Genomic DNA, 19,711 nt, shown 5'->3' on the forward strand with positions numbered 1-19,711 from the left:
TCTATTCAGATTGTTTGCTTTTTGGCCATTGAGTTGTATGAGTTCTTTATATGTTTTGGATATTAAACCATTATCAGGTATATGATTTGCAAATATTTTCTCCCATTTTGTAGGTTGCCTTTTTGTTTTGATGATGGTTTCCTTTGCTATGCAGAAGCTATTTAGTTTGATGAAGTTACAGTTGTCTGTTTTTATTTTTGTTGCTTTTGCTGTCAAGTTCAAAAAAATCATTGCCCAAAACAAAGTCAAGGAGCTTACCCTATGTTTTCTTCCAGGAGTTTTAAGGTTTCAGGTCATACATTCAAGTCTTTAATCTATTTTGAGTTGATTTTTGTATATAGTGTAAGATAGGGGTCCAGTTTCATTCTTTTGCATCTGACTGTCCAGTTTTCCCAACACCATTTATTGAAGAGACTATCCTTTCCCCATTGTATATTCTTGGCTCCTTTGTCAAAAATTAATTGACCATATATGTGTGGGTTTATTTCTGAGTTCTTCATTCTGCCCTCTAGTCTGTTGATCTATGTGTCTGTTTTTATGCCTATACCACACTGTTTTGTTTACTATAGCTTTATAATATAGTCTAAAATCAGGAGGTGTGATGCTTTCACTTTTGTTCATCTTTCTCCAGATTGCTTTGGCTATTCAGGGTCTTTTGTGGTTTCATCCACATTTTAGGATTTTTTTTCTATTTTTGTGAAAAATGCCATTGGAATTTTGACAGAGACTGCATTGAATCTATAGCTTTCTTTGGGTAGTATGGACATTTTAGCCATATTAATTTTCCCAATCCATGAGCGTGGAATATCTTTGCATTTATTTGTGTTTTCTTCAGTTTCTTTCATTGATGTCTTATAGTTTTTGGTGTACAGATCTTTCACCTCCTTGGTTAAATTTATTCCTAAGTATTTTGTTCTTTTTGATGCAATTATAAATGGAATTTTTCTTAATTTCTCTTTCTGATAATTTGTTGTCAGTGTATAGAAATGTAATTGGTTTTTTAATACTGATTTTGTATCCTGAAACTTTACTGAATTCAAGTATTAGTTCTAACAGTTTTTTGGTAAAGTCTAGATAGATTCTATCTTCTTTTGTGGCTTATGCTTTTTATGTCATATCCAGAAACTATTGCCTAATCCAAGGTCAAGAAGATTTATACATATGTTTTCTTGTAGGACTTTTAAATTTTTACTCTTACAGTTAGGTCTTTGATCCATTTTGAGTTGACTTTTATATATGGGGTGAAGTAGGGGTCTAATTTTTTGGCATATTATTATTTCTAGTGTTCCCTTATAAACCTTTGTATTTCTGAAAGGTTGGAGGTAATGTCCCCTCTTTCACTCTTGATTTTAATAATTTTAATCTCTTCTCTTTTTTCTTAGTCAGTCTTGCCAAAAAGTTGTACATTTTGTTGATTTTTCTCAAAGAATCAACTTTTAGCTTTGTTGATTTTCTCTATTGTTTTTTTCTATTTTATTAATTTCTATTCCAATTTTATTTCCTTCCTTTTGATTGCTTTTGTTTTAGTTTGCTATACTTTTTCTAATTTCTTAAAGGGAATGGTTAGGTTATTGTTTTGAGACTGATTTTGGTTAATATAGACATTACAGGTGTATCTTTCCCTGTATGCACTCCTTTAGCTGAATCCCATAAGTTTTTGTATGTTGTGTATTTGTTTTATTCATCTGAAAGTATTTTCTAATTTTTCTTCAATTTCTTTTTTGACCTATTGGTTATTTGAGAACATGTTATTTAATTTCCACATATTCATGGTTCCCCCAAAGTGTCTTCTGTTACTGATTTCTAATTTCATTCCATTGTAGTTAGAGAACATATTTTGTGTGTTTCAATTCTTTAAAATTTATTGATATTTGTTTTATGGACTCACAAGTGTTCTATTCTAGAAAGTGTTCCATGTGCAGTAGAGAAGAATGTGCATTCCACTGTTGTTGGGTGGAGAGTTTTATAAGTGTCTCTTAGGTCTAGTTCATTTACAGTGTTGTTCAAGTATTCTATATCCTTCTTGGTTCTCTGCCTAGTTTTTCTATCCATTATTGAATGTGATATATTGAAGATTCCAACTGTTATTTTTGAATAGTCTATTTGTTCCTTTAATTCTGTCAGTTTTTTTTCATGTATTATGAGACGCTATTCTTAGGTGAAAACAAGGTAATAATTGTTATGTCTTCCTAAGGAATTGAGGCTTTTATTATTATAAAAAGTTTTTCTGTATCAAGTTTTATATTATAGTCTCTTTTGTCTGGCATTAATATAGCCACTCCAACATTATTTTGGATACTGTTTGCATGGTATATCTTTTTATTAATTGTTGGAAAGCACACATAACATAAAATTTACCAATCTTTGAGTTTTACCAAAAACTCCATTTTTAGGAGTACAGCTCAGTATTAAGTATGTTCACATTGTTGTGCAACCATTTTCCAGAACTTTTTGATCTTGCAAAACTGAAACTCTACCCTATGTGAAACTCCCTATACCTTCCTCCCCCTGGCCCTTGGCAAATACAATTCTAGTTTCTATCTCTGGATTTTACTCCTTTACATACATCATATAAGTAGAATCCTACAGTATTTGTCTATCTGTAACAAGCTTATTTCACTCAGCATAATGTGCTCAAGTTTCATCTATGTTGGAGCAAGTGTCAGAATTTCTTTACTTTATAAGGCTAAAAAATATTCCATTGTATGTACATACCACGTTTTCTTTATCAGTTCATTCCAATGGGCTTAGGTTTCTTCTACCTTTTGGCTATTGTGAATAATCCTGCTATGAACATGGGTGTGAAAATGTCTGTTCATGTTCCTGCTTTCAGTTATTTAGAGCATATATCCAGAAGTAGAATTTCTGGGTCATATGGTAATTCTATTTTTAATTTTTTGAGGAAATGCCATATTGTTTTCCATAGCTCCAATACCATTTGATATTCTGAACAATAGAGCACAAGGATTCCAATTTTTCCATATCCTTGCCAACACTTATTATTTTATTTTTTTATGACAGCCAATTCTTGCCTTATGCAAGAATGAGTAAACATCAAAATGTACACATGATGAAAATTATTGTACAAAAACTGGTTGAAATGCAAAAGAATGAGTAGAACTGTGAAAATAATACACTGACTTTATGACTTACAAAATTTTAAGAAAACATTAAAACATATAATTTGATATACTTAGGATTTGAAAAGATAAAATTGTATGGCATAAAGGTAAAAAGATTTATGACAAATGCCATCACTGAATTTAAAAGACAAAAGAATATGGAGTGATATGAACTATTATAAAAGAAACAAAGTACATAGTTTTCTGGTGTATTTGTCACTTACAATAACAAAGTTAAATGTATAGAGTATTAAATTAGTGATACCTGGGATGCATTGGAGAAATTCTCCCAGATTGTAAATGAAAAGACCATTTAATTTATGAGTAACAGAATGGTAGATAAAATAGGGAATGAGAGACAGATTAAAAGGAGCAGGGATGAGGAACATTAAAAAAAAAAAATGAAACAAAACTCTAGTAAGAGAAATGATTGATTCCAGGTTGTGGTCCAACATGTAAAGAGCTTGAAGTCATCACTCACATCCCCACAGCAAGAAAATAGGTGAACAAACTAAAAATAAATAACTTTTCTTAGATCTATCAGATAATTGAAGTCACAGAGAAACTTCTGCCCACACAACTAGAGAAACAGTCAGGTGGGTACAGAGCATCACAGCTTACCAGGAGCAAAGCCCCCAACCAGAGCAAATATAAGTAGGAATACTTAAACTGTAATTGATAAACTGCTAGAAGTTCAGCATGAGGTAGCTTAAGAGTAAAAAATATCAAGCAGGCCCATTCTCAGAGGCTCTATACTTTTTGTGAGTTTTCAGGAGCCTCATGAAGTTCTCACTGTTTTGGAGAAACATCTGTTTGTGCTTTCAAAGGAGAAGAGAAGAGTAATAATTTTTGAAGTATGCCCAGAGATCTCTGTTCTCATTAATGAGAAATTATTTTACCAGACTCTAATTGACTGAAGTTTTACCAATACCTAAAAAACCTGGGGAAGGGAAACACCCAACGCCAGTCCCCTTTAGCCTTCAATGTGAAGAGGGGAAGTCCCTAACTCAGAAACACTGGAAGACTGGGCCCTAATGATAGGATCATAGAACACTTCCCCTCCCCTACGCCTTCCCACACATCAATAGGGCTCCTGTATAATAGGAGAGAATCACAGCTAAAAGAACTAAAGTCTCAGATGCTATTTATAAAGGAGTCTCTAGGGAAACTAGAAGAAGGCAACAGGGGCAATAAAAAAAGACACTTAAGGAAATTTAACCTCTGACACCACAGCTACAGAAAACAGTACATGCAGCCGAACTCCTAGCCAGATAAATATAAAACCTCATACTAAAGACATATCTATCAAATTCCTTTAATCTGATACATCATGTCCAGCTTTCAATAAAAAATTATAAGGCACATTGAAAGACAAAAAACACTTTCTCTAGAGACAAAACAAACTTCAAAACTAGACTCAGATATGGCAGAGAGCTTGTGAATATTAGATTGAGGATTTAAAATAGCTATGATTGATATGGTAAGAACTCTAATGAGAAAAGTAGACAATACGTAAGAATAGATGGGTAATATGAGCAAAGAGATGGAAACTATAAGAATTAAAAAATGCCAAAAATAAAGAACACTGTAACAGAAGTGAAGAATGCCTTTGATGAGTTTATCAGTTGATTGGATACAGATGAGGAAAGAATCAGAGAACTTGAAAATAGATTAATAGAAACTTTCAAGACTAAAACATAAAGAGAAAAAAGAATGAAAAGAATAGAATATCAAATTGCTGTGAGATAGTTACAAAACCTATAGCAGATGCATAATGGTAATACTAGAAGGAAAAAAAGGGAAAGAATTAAAAAAATATTTGAGGTAATAATGACAGATTTTTTCAAAATTTATGATGAATAACAAAGCACAGATTGAGGAAGCTGAAAGAATACCAAATAGGATAAATATCAAAAAGTCTACACCTAGTCATATCATATTCAAACCGTAGAAAATCAAAGACAAAGGGAAAATCTTGCAAGAAACCAGGGTTGGGGGGTGGGTAACTTAGCAACAGAACACAAGGATAAGAATTACATTGGGCTTCTTTTCAGAAACCGTGAAAGAAAGAAGAGAGGGAGTGAAATACCTAAAGTGTTCAAATAAAAATAACCACCTACCTAGAATTCTGAATCCAGTGAAATTATCCCTCAAAAATGAAGGAGAAATAAAAACTTTCTTAGACAAATAAAAATGGCAGGAATTTGTTGCCAATAGACCTGTCTTTCAGAAATGTTTAAACAAGTTCTTCAGAAAGAGGGAAAAGGATATAAGTCAGAAACACAGGTCTACATAAAGGAAGGAAGAGCATTAGAGAAGGAATTAATGAAGATACAAGAAAATCTTTTATATTTCTTATTCTTAATTGATCGTGTAGGTAACAGTTTGTTTAAAATAGCAACAGTGTATTCAGCTATTAAAGCTTATGGCTAAATGAAATGAATAGCGGCAATATTATAAGGGATGGGAGGGAAGAATTGGGAATATTGTGTTATAAGGCACTTCCTGTCTATTTTTATTTGAAAGTGGACTTGGAATGGTTGTAAGTGTATATTGTGAACTCTAGAACAACAACTAAAATTTTTTTTAAAAGCAGTATAACTGATATACTAAGAGAGGAGAGAAAATGGAATCATAAAATGCTCAACTAAAACCAGAGATGGCAGAAAAAGAGTAAGGTGAAAAAGAGAAAAAAACAAGGGCAGTGAATAGAAAACTGTTACAAATATGGTTGATATTAATCCAACTATATCAATAATCACTTTAAATGTAATGGTCTAAATACACCAATTAAAAGACAGAGACTACCAGAGTGGATGAAAAAACAAGATCCAACTATATGTTGTCTGAGAGAATGTCACTTTAAGTATAAAGACTCAGAGAGATGAAAAGTAAAGGGGTAGAGAAAGATGCATTGTAATAACGCTCATTAATAGAAAGCTGGAGTAGACACATTAATGTCAAACAAAGCAGACTTCAGAGTAAGGAGAATTGTTAGGGATAAAGTGGGACTTTACATAATGATAAAGGGATCAATTCTGTAAAAAAATTTAACAACCGTTAATGTGTATAAACCTAAAAACAGTGTGTCAAAATACGTGAGGTAAAAACTGGTAGAACTGCAAGGAGAACTAGGTGAATCCATTATTATAGTTGGAGACTTCAACGTTCCTCTATAAGCAATTGATGGATCTAGCAGGCAGAACACGAGTAAAGATCTAGTTGAACTAAACAGCACCACTAATCAACAGGATCTGATTGATATTTATAGAATAATTTGTCCAACAATAGTAGAACACACACTCTTTCAAAGCTCACATTGAACATTCACAAAGACAGATCACATTCTGGGCCATAAAACACACCTTAGAAATTTTGAAGTATAGAGATCATACAAAGTGTGCTTTCAGGTGACAACAGAATTAAACTAGAAATAAAAGAAAGATAGCCGGAAAGTCCCAAAATATTTGGGCATTAAATGACACAGTTCTAATTAACACATAAGTCAAAGAATAAGTTGGACTTCATTAAAAGAAAATTCTGCTCTGTGAAAGACACATTTAAGGGAATGAACAGATAAGCCACCGATTGGGAGAATCAGTGTGTATTTGCAAAACATATAACTGATAAAAAACTTGTATCCAAAAGATACAAATAACACAACAATAAGAAAACAAATAATCCAATTAGAATATGGTGAAAAGATCTGGACAAACAACTCACCAAAGTGGATGTATAGAAAACATATAAAAAGATGTGCAACATCATATGTCATTAGGGAATTGCAAATTTAAGCAACAAGTATATACCACTACACAGCTATTAGAATGACTGAAATCGAAAACACTGACAATACCAAATGCTGGTAAGGAAGCAGAGCCAACACGAACTCTTATTCATTGGAAATGCAAAATGGTACAGCCACTTGGGAAGATAGTTTGTCAGTTTCTTACAAAGCTAAACATAGGCTTACCATACACTCTAGCAATTGTGCTTTTAGGTATATATCCAAATGATTTGAAAACTTATGTCCACAAAAACACCCTGTAGACTAATGCTTACAGTAGCTTTATTAATAATTGCCAAAAATTGTAAGCAACCAAGATGCCCTTCCATAGGTGAATGAATAAATAAACTGTTACATCCAAATAATAGAATATTACTCAGAGAGAAAAAGAAATGAGCTATCAAGCTATGAAAAGATGTTGAGAAACCTGAATGCATATTATTAAGTGAAAGAAGCCTGAAAGAAGTCTGAAAAGACTACATGCTGTATGATTCCAACTCTAGGACATTCTGGAAAAAGTAGAACTATGGAAACAGTAAAAAGATCAATGGTTGCCGGAGAGAAGGGAGGGCGACATGAATAGGTAGAGCACAGAGCATTTTTAAGGCAGTGAAAGTATTCTGTATGATACTGTGGATACATGACGTTATGAATTTGACAAAACTCATTAGAATGTTCAACACGAAATGTGAATCCTAATGTATGCACTTTAGTTAATAAAAGTATCAATATTAGTTCATCAGTTGTAACAAAGCTACTGTACCAATGCAAGATGTTCATTAGGGAGACTCTGGGTGAGGCAGTGTACAGGACTGCCTGTATTCAACTTCCCCTAAACCTAAACTGTTCTGAAAATTAAAGTCTGCTGAGTAAAAAATAATTACCTCCTCTCTTCCTTTTTAATATAGTTCTTTTATCATTCTACATAAATGTCATAGAATGAAAAACTGGTAGACACATAAGTGCAAGGTGGACGTGTTAGAACTTGTTCTATAGTGAATTCGGGGTCAGCTGCATTGTGTGGGCTTCATTTTTATCATCTATGAAATGGAAGTGGTGATTTTTTTTTTTTACATAACTGCTGTGTGCATTTCTACCATTAGAAGAAAACAGAATGAAGTAATGATTCACGCTATAACATGGATGAACCTTGCTAAGTGAAAAGTGAAGCATGCCAAGTGAAAGAAGCAGATACAAAAGGCCATATATTGTATCACTCAATTTATGTGAACTATCCAGAATAGGCAAATCCATAGAGACAGAAAGCAGATTAGTGGTTGCCAGGGGCTGGAGGGACAAGGAAATGGGGAGTGACTAATTAATGGGTATGGGATTTCCTTTTGGGGTGTTGAAAATGTTCTACAACTATATAGCAATGACAGTTGCACAACATTGCGAATGCACTTAATAACACTTTTATAGCTTAAGATGGCTAAAATGATAAATTTTATATTATGCATATTTTGTCACCATGAAAAAATAAAAAAGAGAATAGAAAAAAAAAGTTACTGAGTGAAATTTTTCCAGAGGCAGTGGTTCAAAACAAAGTCTGATATTATGTATTGAAATAATTAACAAAATTCTAATATTCCAGGTAAGGTTGTTGAAAAAGATCCACACTGATATATATCTTGTAAAATCTCTAAAAATACACTGATAAAGAAAATTCGTAAGAGTGACTGAATGGAAAAAATATTTTCTGTTGAGTAGCAAAAATCAGGCTGAAGTAAACGTTTTGCTATACACAATTACAAAAAAAACATCTGAGGGAGTAACGTTTCCAAGATTTAGAAAAGGAAAACAAAATGAAGTGGGGAAATGAAACTTTTACACAAAACCAAGTTCTTTTGCATTGTTTACTTGTTACCACGTGCATATATTACTTTAATAAAAATAAAAATATTAATGATCATTGAATGACTAGATTTACAGGCTTTTTTTCTTTTTTTGAGAGATGTGCTAATAATTGCCTCTGTAGCCGTCATGATTTCTCACCAAGTCTTCCTTTACATTATTTTCCCTTTAGGATATAGGAATTTTCCTTTCTAAGTGTTTGTAAGAATCTTTATAGTCAGCACAACTTTATTTACATAAAAATGGATAGAAGCAAGTCAATGAGAAAACAACCAAAATGTTAAATGCGCTCACATTTGAGTAGTTTATAATTTTCTATGATGAATGTGTATTAATGTTAAAATTAGAAATCAAAAAAGTTTTTTTAATTCAAGTAGATACAATTTTGTATCATCCTCACCCTAGGCTCATGTAGCATAGCCACGCTTGAAGGATTAACACCAGAATATTAATGGTAGAAATTGCTGAGCGCTGGGGCCATGCATTTCCCTTTTTATCTCTCTATTTTTCCATGTGTTCAATGACAGATTATATATGATGAGTATAATAAAAATTATTTTTTAAAATCTGATATTGAATGACATTGATTTATTAGGTGTCGTATAAATTGCGTGGTGGGGGAAATAACAGCTATAACAACCATGTATTGAGCATACCATATGCCAAATACAAAGCTCTGTGCTTTACATATGTTTTTCTGGAACATATAAAGCAATCATGGCCTCAGAGCCAAGCCTGTTCTACTAGACATGTGGGTTGCTACTCATTCATTGAACCCATTTATGCTGAATTAATTAAATGCATTAGAAAAACTGCAATGAACTTCTTATTGATGAGCCAGATTTAAGAAATGGGTGATGTTTGTCTGACATGTCGAAGTTTCTGGACTGTGCTGCTGCTTCTCTTCTCAGAGAGGATGTGGATCTCTCTTTTGCTGGAGCGGCAGGCATTCGCATTGGCTACTGTCCACAGCAGGACGCCCTGGACGAGCTCCTGACCGGCTGGGAACACCTCCGTTATTACTGCAGCCTACGTGGGATTCCAAAGTGGTGCATCCCTGAGGTAAGGCCTCTTGAGGTTTTCCAGAAAAGGGGACCTGCTGAGGAATGCTTGACCAACACCTCCGGTCCCAATTCAGCTCTCTCCCCATGAGCAGGAGGAACCACAGTATTAGATAAGCATACCTGAAAGATAGGAAACACAATAAAATGGTTATGTTGTATTTATATGATGTGTTTGAAATAGATCTGTGCAAGGAAGTCCTGTGGTAGGAATTAAAGCATGACATTAGAAGCTTTGAATCGTCCTTTCTTTGTCTCCTCTCTAAGTGCCTCTCACATTTATGGGATTATTACTTTGTATTCGGGAGCAAACATTGAAGACATTGTATCCCCGGGACCTACAGGGAAGGTGCTGTGCTCAGACTATGTGTGGAATTTGATTGGTTGGTGTTGGAAAGGATGACTTCCTGGTGAGTGGTCTGACAGCTGCCTGGCTGGGCTCCTTCCTGGGTGGGCTCAGGAGGATGGAGAAGTGGCGGAAGCTACAGACTCCCCCACCCCCTTCACTCCATCACTGTGAGAGGAGGGAGGGGGTGTGCAAGAGGCAGCTGCCGTTCTCCCTGTTGCAAGAGTGGTCAGCGAAGCAGAGCTGACAAGACAGCTCAGAGGACATTCCAAGTGGGAAGCCACGGGAAAGGCAGGTGCTTCAGGCACAGTTTTACCTTTTCCGCACCTCGTTGTAGAGAGTCTGGGGTGCTCCTTGCATTTCTAGATTCTGAAAAAGGAGCTTATGTGTTGTATTTTCAATGAGATTCTGCAGGAGATGGAGCATCCTAGGATTCACAGGAGACAAAACTAACAGCCATCGCCTTCACTAGAATGTGAAAATGCATTCTCTGTGCTGTTGTGTAATGCTCCAGCCTTCATCTCCTATTCATGCTCTGCAACTTTAAGTGAAACTAGAGCAGAATCTCTCCACATCCTTGGAGGGATCCTGGTCCTTTCACCTTTCACCCACCTCCCATCTTAATAAAGCTAAGGTAACAGGAGCCCTGCTTATTGCAGTTAAGCAGCTATTGAAAGCCAGGACTAATGGCTGGCTCAGTCTATAATAAGTGTGTATCTCTGTCAGCTCCCCCTCGTTGGTTGTTGATTAAAGAGGCGGATGCTTGGCAAACGCCATAAGTTGGCCCCTTTTCTTGTCCTGGGGGAAAATGTGCCCTTTGAAAAAATTCTTGTTAATATAGAAAGGCCTGGTACTTCCTGTCATCCAGGGCAATTGCCTTCTGATTCTCAGCTGTCTTACAGGCTCGTTTTTCTGAGCTCCTCCACTGAGAAAAGTTATTTTAACGGTCGCCAATTAAGAATTGGCTTCATTTCATTCGTGAAACTGTACTGATTTTGCAGACAGGATTGCTACTGGCTCAGAGGTTTCTGAGATGTCAGCACACTTTCCCATGTGTTCCCAGAGGGGTTGGCCCTCTTTACAGCAAACTTCCCTCTCCTATCAGTGTTATAGGTGTTTGAACTATAAGGCAGGCATGTCTACTTTAATATGCTTATCACAAGGTGACTAGAGGGGATTATTATAAAATAAAACAATAGTTTTAGCTGATATTTCAGTATCCGTTCTGGGTCAGGCACTGTTCTAAGTATTTTGCAGCAACGCTATGAGGTAGATAAAATGCTTATTCCCCATTTTAGAAATGAGGGAGCTGCGACAGAGGTAGGATAGGAAACCTACCCACATCACATGGCTAGACTGTGGTGCGCTTTTGTTTGAAATCAGATAAACCAGCTCCAGAGAACATGTTCTTGATGAGGACACTCTCCTGAGGCTTAGTAGATGCAGGTTGCTAGTTGTGTAAGATGGGATTTCTAGTGCCATGCACAGCTCAGTCTTGTTTTCTCTGCCCCTTCGGTGACTGAAAAAGTGGAAACATGGAGTTATTGTGACGCTCCTCTAACAAGGAGCTCCTCTTGTTCACCCTCCTTAGGGCTGGAGTTGGGCCTTGGGTGAGCACCTCACCTCCTGTCCTTCAGTACTCATGGATATGGTAGGGATTCTTTTCTGGCGTATCTGTTCCTCGCACCAGTTCGCTTCTCCAGGCTGCCATCTGTTTTCATTGTGACATGGGCAGCCACAGTTTTCTCCTCTGATTCTAGAAGGAGACCTCTTGTGCTTGAGGGACAGGTCCTTCCCGACAGCTCACAGCACCCTCCTGCCTCCTCCCTCAGAGCCCTGCCCTGCATTGTGCTCTATCTGCACTCCAAGGGCCCAGCTCACATCCTGCCCCAGCCACTGGTCGTTTCTGTGTGTAGGCACAGTGCTCACTCTCCCAACCCTCCAAGTTCAATCAGGTAAGAAAAAGAGGCATTTCTTCATTTGGCTTGAATTTAGGTTTGGCAAGTTAATGTAATGACTTTCAGTTTTTCTGCATTGTCCATACTACATAGTTTTGTACAATGTCCATATTTGAGCCTGAGTTCAATTAACCTGATAAAAAAATCACATCAAGTTATAGTAAATTTCTCAGGAGACAGCAGTGACTTGGTCTGGTTTGCTAGAGAGACGTGTGAGATAATTTAAGGGTTAGGCCTTCCCAAACCGCCAAACCACACTGCCCATGGGCACGAGGCCTGGGATTTCTGTATTTCAATTTTCCCTATCATAGAAGATGGAGGGCCCTTAGCCATCTTATTTTTGTTAAGACTTGCAAATACCTGCCAGGGAGAACTCTACCATGTCTTATTTCTTATAATCTTCTCTATAGACATGACTTTTATCCTAAGTTTTCTTCCATTCACAATCAGTTTTTCTGGAAGTAGCTAGCAGTTATGACAGGAGGAATGGGGACCAGGAGGAAATAGAGGGAAAGGCATTTCTGCCTTAAATCCTTGGCTCCTTTTTCATGCTAACTCTTCATTTTGATTTTTAATCTTACAGGAAATGTTGATGAGGCCATCATGTGTGCTAGTGGAAAAACTGGCTTTAGAATCAAACGGATGTGTATATGAATCTCTGGGCAATTTGTTTTGGTTCAAATGATATTTATCAAAGTCCTACAATGTGTTGAACACGACGAGGCACTGGGGATATAAAGACGAATGAATCTCAAACTCTTGCCTTAAGTGCAGCATAATTTCTACAACTTTATGGGAGAAAAATACCTAATAAGAGGGAGAGATTCCATTAACTTATGACATTTGGGGTTTAGACAGTATTTTGCCAGCCATAGTTGCTAAGGAATTAGGTTTGCCGTTATTTTGACAAGAGGCCTGAGTGCAGAAAAGACTGCAACAAAATATTTCTTATGTGACCATTTTCAGTTATTTTCTGAAAACATGACATTCAGAAAGCATTAGACTAAACCCATACATTTGTTCCTGTGTTCTGGACTCCTTCCTGTGGTTAACCTATAGAGGAATTGCAGGCTGCAACATTTAACCTTTTGTGAAATTGGGAAAATGTGACATATGTTTCCTGGTTTCATAAAAATAAGCAATAATAGTTTGGCAAGTTCACACAAAAGTTTTCTTATCCTTCTGAAGTGCCTTTCTACGGAACTGGTGCTTTTATTATTTTTATTTCTTTTTTCTGTTTATCAGATTTTATTTACATATTGCTAGTCTTTGAATAAGGTGGATGGAAGTGAAATAAAAATTTCTTTCTGATACACATTATATTTTCAATCTTTTTTAGTAATTTTTTGGACCTAAAAATAACCCAAAATGTCATTTTCTCAATGTGTCTCTTTTGGCCCCACAGCTGTTAGTGCTTGCCTCCCAGCAAGTGTGAGCTTCATAACAGAGCCTGCCATTATCTTGGCTTCCTCCTTGCTCATGCAGACAGTGCCTCGTCTTCCAGGAAGCCTCCTTCGCCCCCTTCCCTCTCTCTCTTGTGAATGTTCACCCATGGACTGGTCTTATTCTTCTGAAAGACTCTCCCTGAGAAGAACAATGGCCACAGTCTATCATCTCTCTAATTCTTGCAGTGCCAGCCGTTGTGTCTCTTCATCCATCCTCTAGCACTGCCATTAGTACTTTTGGTTGTTCGCTTGTTTGAATCAGTTGTTTTGTTTGAAGAATTTTTTATTTATTTCAATACATTTGTGTTTACTTTATATCTTAATTGAAATAATTGGAGTGAATGAAGCCATGGAAAAGAATGGTTCATGTAAACCAACTTGGGAAAAACAATGTTATTGTTTCCAACAAGAACAAACTACTGACCTCAAGATGGTGTTTTTTGCCAGATATTAGGAGATTCAGGACTATCTTCATGAATCTTTTGGGCCTTAAAATCTGAATTTCCTTGCCTTATACTACTTGACAACTAAACCAGTCCTTGCAATTCTTAATTCTTTCTTTGTTATTTTGAGGCTGCACAAATAAGGCAATAGAGCAGTTTATGCTGAGAGTTTTTATTGGGAGGCATAAATATTATCCTAATATTTTTAGAGGTTCTTAGTATTTCATCATTGTCATTATCACCATTATTGTTATCCAAATTTTGTACATTTATCCAAAAAAGTATGTACGTTAGTTTAAAACTATGTTTTATTTATTTAGGATGTGCAATTATTAGTCCCTCTTTATAGTCCTATAGAGTCTTTCCCACTTCTCCTATATTTGAATTAAGATAAAATCTCGACCGGTTTGATTATATGATGAAATCTAAAAACCAAATCTATGTTAATACCTTTATGGTCACAAGAGTTAAATAAAACTGTTCACAAAATTTTTAAATTATGCAGAGTTGGAAACAAAGAAGTTGGTTAATCTTGGCCCCCAGAGGAACCAATCCCCACAGCAGACAGACCTGGAAACAGACAAAATATAGCATGGTGCAAATTACAGTGGGGCGTGCCGAGTGGAAGTGTGTATAGACCTACCATACATGGAAGGGGGCAGTTATTTCTGCAGAGGAGAGATGAGGAAATGAGCTGTGCCTCTGAGGGTGTATGAAAAAATGGCATGTTGAAAGGTGGAGGAGGACAAAGAAGCTGTGAACATACCTGAAGTACTTGGGGAGAGTCAGAATGTCCCTGGGGCCGAGGGTGGTGTATTTGGTGATGTGTAGTCACCATCCTCAAGACTTGATAAAACGGTTCCCTGCAGCCACAAATAAGAAACACTTCTCTCGTCTTTCCCCACCTCTGTTTACTTTATAAACCCAACTCTGACTGTGCAGTCTCTGGCAGTGGCTTCTCAGTGGAACGGGGATCTCTCTCTCCTGTGTGAATACTGAAACTCCCTCCTTAATCCTCTACTCCCTTGAAGTTCCCTCCCTTTCTCTCTCTCCCTCTCCCTCTGTCCCCCTCCACCCCTTTCTCTCTCTCTTGGTTTTATTCCTGTTCAGTTCCTTCTCAGTCTCTATTCTGGCTTGCTTACTTTCCTCACTTCAGTGTGGATATTCATCCGGGCCCACGTTTGATCACTTCGATGACGCCCAGGCACAGAAAACCCGGCATAGTCCAGGCAAAACCCCCATCTGTTCATTCTCATTTATCCCTGGCTCGAGAAGGGAGGCGTGTCAGGAGCCGCCCTGGCCTGTGTGTGTCGGGCGGACCGTGGGCCAGGGGAGGAAGGAGCAGGGTTCCAGGCTGAGAACCAGGTGTGTGTGGGGCCCCTCGGTGAATGGGGGTGCGTTCATGGAGAACTCCTCTCTTCCAGGTTGCTGGGGACCTGGTGAGGCGCTTACACCTGGAAGCCCACGTGGACAAACCCGTGGCTACATACAGTGGGGGAACCAAGCGGAAGCTCTCTACAGCCCTGGCCCTGCTGGGGAAACCTGACCTGCTTTTATTGGTGAGCAGCAGAGGTCTCAGCGATATGCTGATGTCTTCAAATAAGATTCTTTAACCTATCAGAATTGCCCCAGGGAGGAAATTTAAAATTTGCAGTGTTAGTTCTCTGAACTAATAAACTCTTTTGCCCTAAGTCAACATTTCCCAAACAGAATCTAAAATACCACTGGAACTTTACAGTAATCAAATTTTATCTTTTGATAGAGTCACTTTTATTTATCAAATTGAAGATTCAATAAAATTTTAACATTAAAAACAGTATTAAAAGAATATTAGAATTCACCTGTAATCTGAGAACCAATATATTTTTCTAGTATCATATTGCTTTTAAGTCTTTTTCTACCTGCAGATATATGATTGTCATAGCTGTGGTGACACTGTTCATGGTGAATCTTGAGGGTGGGTTTTGGGGTGTAGGATGGATATAGTGGGGAGGGGAGGGTGTCCAGCAAGAGAGTGGAGTGTGTGCAATGGCCTTGAGACAAGGCCATTTGCAATCTGGGAACTACAATTAATTCTGTTTGGCTGGATGAAAGGTTAGTTGGAGGTGGTTATTGTCAAGAAATAGAGCCAATTATCTTGCATATCAGAAATAGCTAAAAGTAATATCCTTCAAACAATCAATGAAAGTCACTGTTTGAGTGCCATAGACTGGATTCTAATCCCTAGAGTGCATCCAGGGCATCACACTTGTGGAAAGTCTGAGGAGCATCGAAAAGCGTGGGAAACAGAATAAATTTTTCCTTCATTTTTCTTTTCTTGTTCGTTAAATGGAAACAGAATTTCAGTGGGGGAATTAGAGGGGATTCAGAAGGCCTGCACTGGAAGATGGCCCTATCATTATGGGTTGTCTTCTAGAATCTGACCTGAATTTCCCTTTTACTTGCTCTAGGTTTGCTTTTTGGCAAGGTCCCAAATCAAGGACTATTGCACAATTCCGTATTCTGAAATCTAATAACAAAAACTAACAGCTGCACAATTCTGCAGTTTACAAACTACATTTTCCTTACAAGAGGACGGGGGCTTGCATTGAAGGGTTCACAAAACATGGCTGTTTGTTACCATTAGCAGAGTTTCCCCATGCTCAGCCTCACCTGGCACATCTCATAAGTTGGGATGGGGGCCTCTGCCCTGGAGCATGTCCCCAGCTCACCACAACCCCTCAGCTTCTTTTCTGCATTCTGACTCTCAGCTGCTTTGGTAGCCCGGGACTCAGGCATAGTGCTCAAGGTGGGGACTCAGTCAACTGCCGGGGTTCAGATTCCACTCCTGCAAGTCCCCATGTGCAGGCTTGCACATTCCATACGTGTTTCCTCCTCATCTGAAGATGCTCCTGATTATAGTGTCTGTCTGTTGAAGTTGTTGAAAGCAATCCATGAAATAATACACATTAAGTGTGTGGCCCTAATAAGCTTTAGTGGCTTTGATGATGGTGAGTGTTTAGGGCATCTGGTTAAAGATGTGCGTTGGGGACCTTTAGAGTTCTCCCCTGAGAGAAGACAGGTGGCTCTCACAGCTGACACCAATGTGGGGATTGGAAAAACTTAGAATTACACATCCAACTCTTTCACCAAACAGTGCATGCTCACATCTTCTATTTACTTATTTTTATCACTATACACATACATCACTTGATTTGCGGGAAACACCAGGTGTTTGTTTTCCTGTTCAGTGTCATTTTTTATCCACTTCTCTTCTGTTTCTTTGGGGAAGTAGATGACCCAAAGCTCTTAAGAAAAATGTGTTTAGTTCTCTCTGACTATGAAAAGCACAGAAATGCATCATACAGTCTAGATACATTTCTCTCAGAAGTGGCTCAAGTAAGAAGTGCTTAGGTGTTTATTGAAGGAGAAAGCTTCAGGTTCCAAGAAATTTTACTTTACTTGATGCTGCTAAATAAATGCAGCCTTTTTCTGCCATCATATGTCTTCCTAGGGTACAGCATTTTGAAATTTTGTAGAGGTTGAGGGTGCATTTTGAAAACATCGGCCCGCCTAACCGGATCCCCAAGGGGAGCTTAGCTGATGTGAAGATTTGCTCTGACTTTGTTGAGTGCAGTGCAGGGCTGCCACAGAGAGCTGCCTACCAGAGCCAGAGCTGGAATCTCCTCTTGTCCGGGGCCTGGCCTTACATGGCAATATGTGTATTGCAACGTGCATTCTCCGGACGCCCATACCGTGTGTTTCTCTCCTTCAGGACGAGCCCAGCTCTGGGATGGATCCCTGCTCTAAGCGGTACCTGTGGAAAACAATAATGAAGGCGGTTCGGGAAGGCTGTGCTGCGGTGCTGACCTCCCACAGGTGAGCTACGCCCCTCTTGTGGCTGTGCCCGGAGCCACCTGAGGAGAGTCAAGAGTGGTAGAGCCTCCAGGCCCAGGCACAGTGCCACCCGTGTGGTCCTTCATCTCTGCAGCCACACTATGATGGTGATGTAATTAGCCATCGCTATTGTATAGATTAGGACACTGAAGCAGAGAGAGGTGAAGTCAGGTAACCAAGGCCGCACAGCCAGCGGATGGTGGAGCTTGAATCTGACCACACCCTTGCCTGTCTGTTGTTACTGGAGAGCTAGACCCCCTCCTCAGGTCTTCCTGAAGCCATGTTTCAGCTCCTTTCTGTCAAGGGCCTATTGTCCCAGCAGGAGAGTTAGCTGAAATGAAAACTTAATGGGTTTCTGAATTTCGTCTCATATTTTCTTCCCCACAGAAGTGATCTTGTAATTAGATTTCAAAATCATTGGCCTGTTTTTAACTTTATGCTGTACCATTCTAGGCCACACAGCAGTGTGAATATTAGATTTCCTAAGACCCACTCATGGAGAGTGAGCAATGTGATTTGGCTAATAAAAATTCTGAGATATAATGGAGATCCGGCTTTAAAGTTTAGACTTGTTTTCTTCCTATGGGTTAGTAAAATATGTGTTGAGTTAAATGTCAAGAACTGTGAAGGATCTGGGATTCTACCTTACTTTTTCCTGCCAGTTTCGTGGATACTGGCAGAAGACACGAAACTCCTGGCTCAGAGATGAAAAACTTTATTACTCACAGCAAGAGCTGTAGCCAGTGTCAGCAAGCTGCAGTGGTTCCCTGAGCCCCAGTTCCCACAGGGGTGATGTGGGCAGGCACAGATGGATACCCAGGACCAAACCTGGGACCCATCTCTTTATAGCAACTGATAAGCAAGCCAGCTCTGTGTTGGGGAGATGTCACCTCATCCTTCTGGGGTGCTCACTGACAAGACAACTTTGAGAAATACCCCAGGTAAAGAACATCCAGAGCCTTGCAGTCTGGGGATTCCTACAAAGACATATAGGAATCCAAGGGACCCCTTGAGGAGTGTCTCCCAGTGGTTAGTGAATTATTAAGTCTGTGCTAGAGTGAGTTGCCCACTCCTTGTTGCTATGAGTTAAATTATAAAGCTAGCATATCATTTGAAATGGGAGATCTCTGGGGGCTAATGCTATAGCATTATCAGTTTATGTATAAATATCATTGGATGCTGTGAATCCACATGCAGAATCTTGTCACACTTAAATCTTAGATCCAGTTCCTATAATAAGTGTTGGTGGCTCCCCTGAAGGTCCATGCAAAGCCACCCTATAGGGAAAGATTGATATTATTCACATGCATTGCTTCATGCCAAAGTAGACTTTTCTTGACAATCTTTTCTCTCTGTGCTCTTTTTTTTAAATTCTTATTCTCATTCACTGATGGATTGCCTATTGCCCAACATTCCTGAATTTTCACTGCCAGACTAAATGCTGCCATTTTTTAAAACAGTTTCTTTGAGGTATAATTTACATACCATATAATTTACTCACTTTAAGTGTACCCTTCTTTGATTTTTTTAGTAAAATTGTAGACCTGTGCAACTGTCACCCTAATCCAGTTTAGGACATTTCCATTACCTTCAAAATTTTCTCATGCTTGTTTTCAGTTAATCCCCATTCAAATCCCCAGACTTTGTCTCTATAAACTTGTCTTTTCTGGATATTTCATATAAATGGAATCATGTAATGTGCAGTCTTTTGTATCTGACTGCTTTAATTTGTAATGTTTTTGAGGTTCATCCATGTTGTAGCGTATATATTTATTGTGCTTGTTTTCACTGTGGAATGATATTCCATTGTGGATCTAGA

At 38.1% G+C, this 19,711-nt stretch overlaps 1 protein-coding gene across 1 annotated transcript in view; it reads left to right on the forward strand.

Moving 5' to 3' along the window:
• ABCA13 (ATP binding cassette subfamily A member 13) overlaps nucleotides 1–19,711 on the forward strand; it is a 448,014-nt gene that overhangs the window by 398,370 nt on the left and 29,933 nt on the right. Inside the window, exons 57-59 of the mRNA XM_058534839.1 lie at nucleotides 9,675–9,825; nucleotides 15,441–15,575; nucleotides 17,771–17,874. Of these exons, the coding sequence (XP_058390822.1) occupies nucleotides 9,675–9,825; nucleotides 15,441–15,575; nucleotides 17,771–17,874 (390 nt within the window). The remainder of the gene's footprint in view (nucleotides 1–9,674; nucleotides 9,826–15,440; nucleotides 15,576–17,770; nucleotides 17,875–19,711) is intronic.

The sequence above is a fragment of the Diceros bicornis genome, chromosome 41, assembly GCF_020826845.1.
Source record: "Diceros bicornis minor isolate mBicDic1 chromosome 41, mDicBic1.mat.cur, whole genome shotgun sequence".
NCBI lineage: Eukaryota > Metazoa > Chordata > Mammalia > Perissodactyla > Rhinocerotidae > Diceros > Diceros bicornis.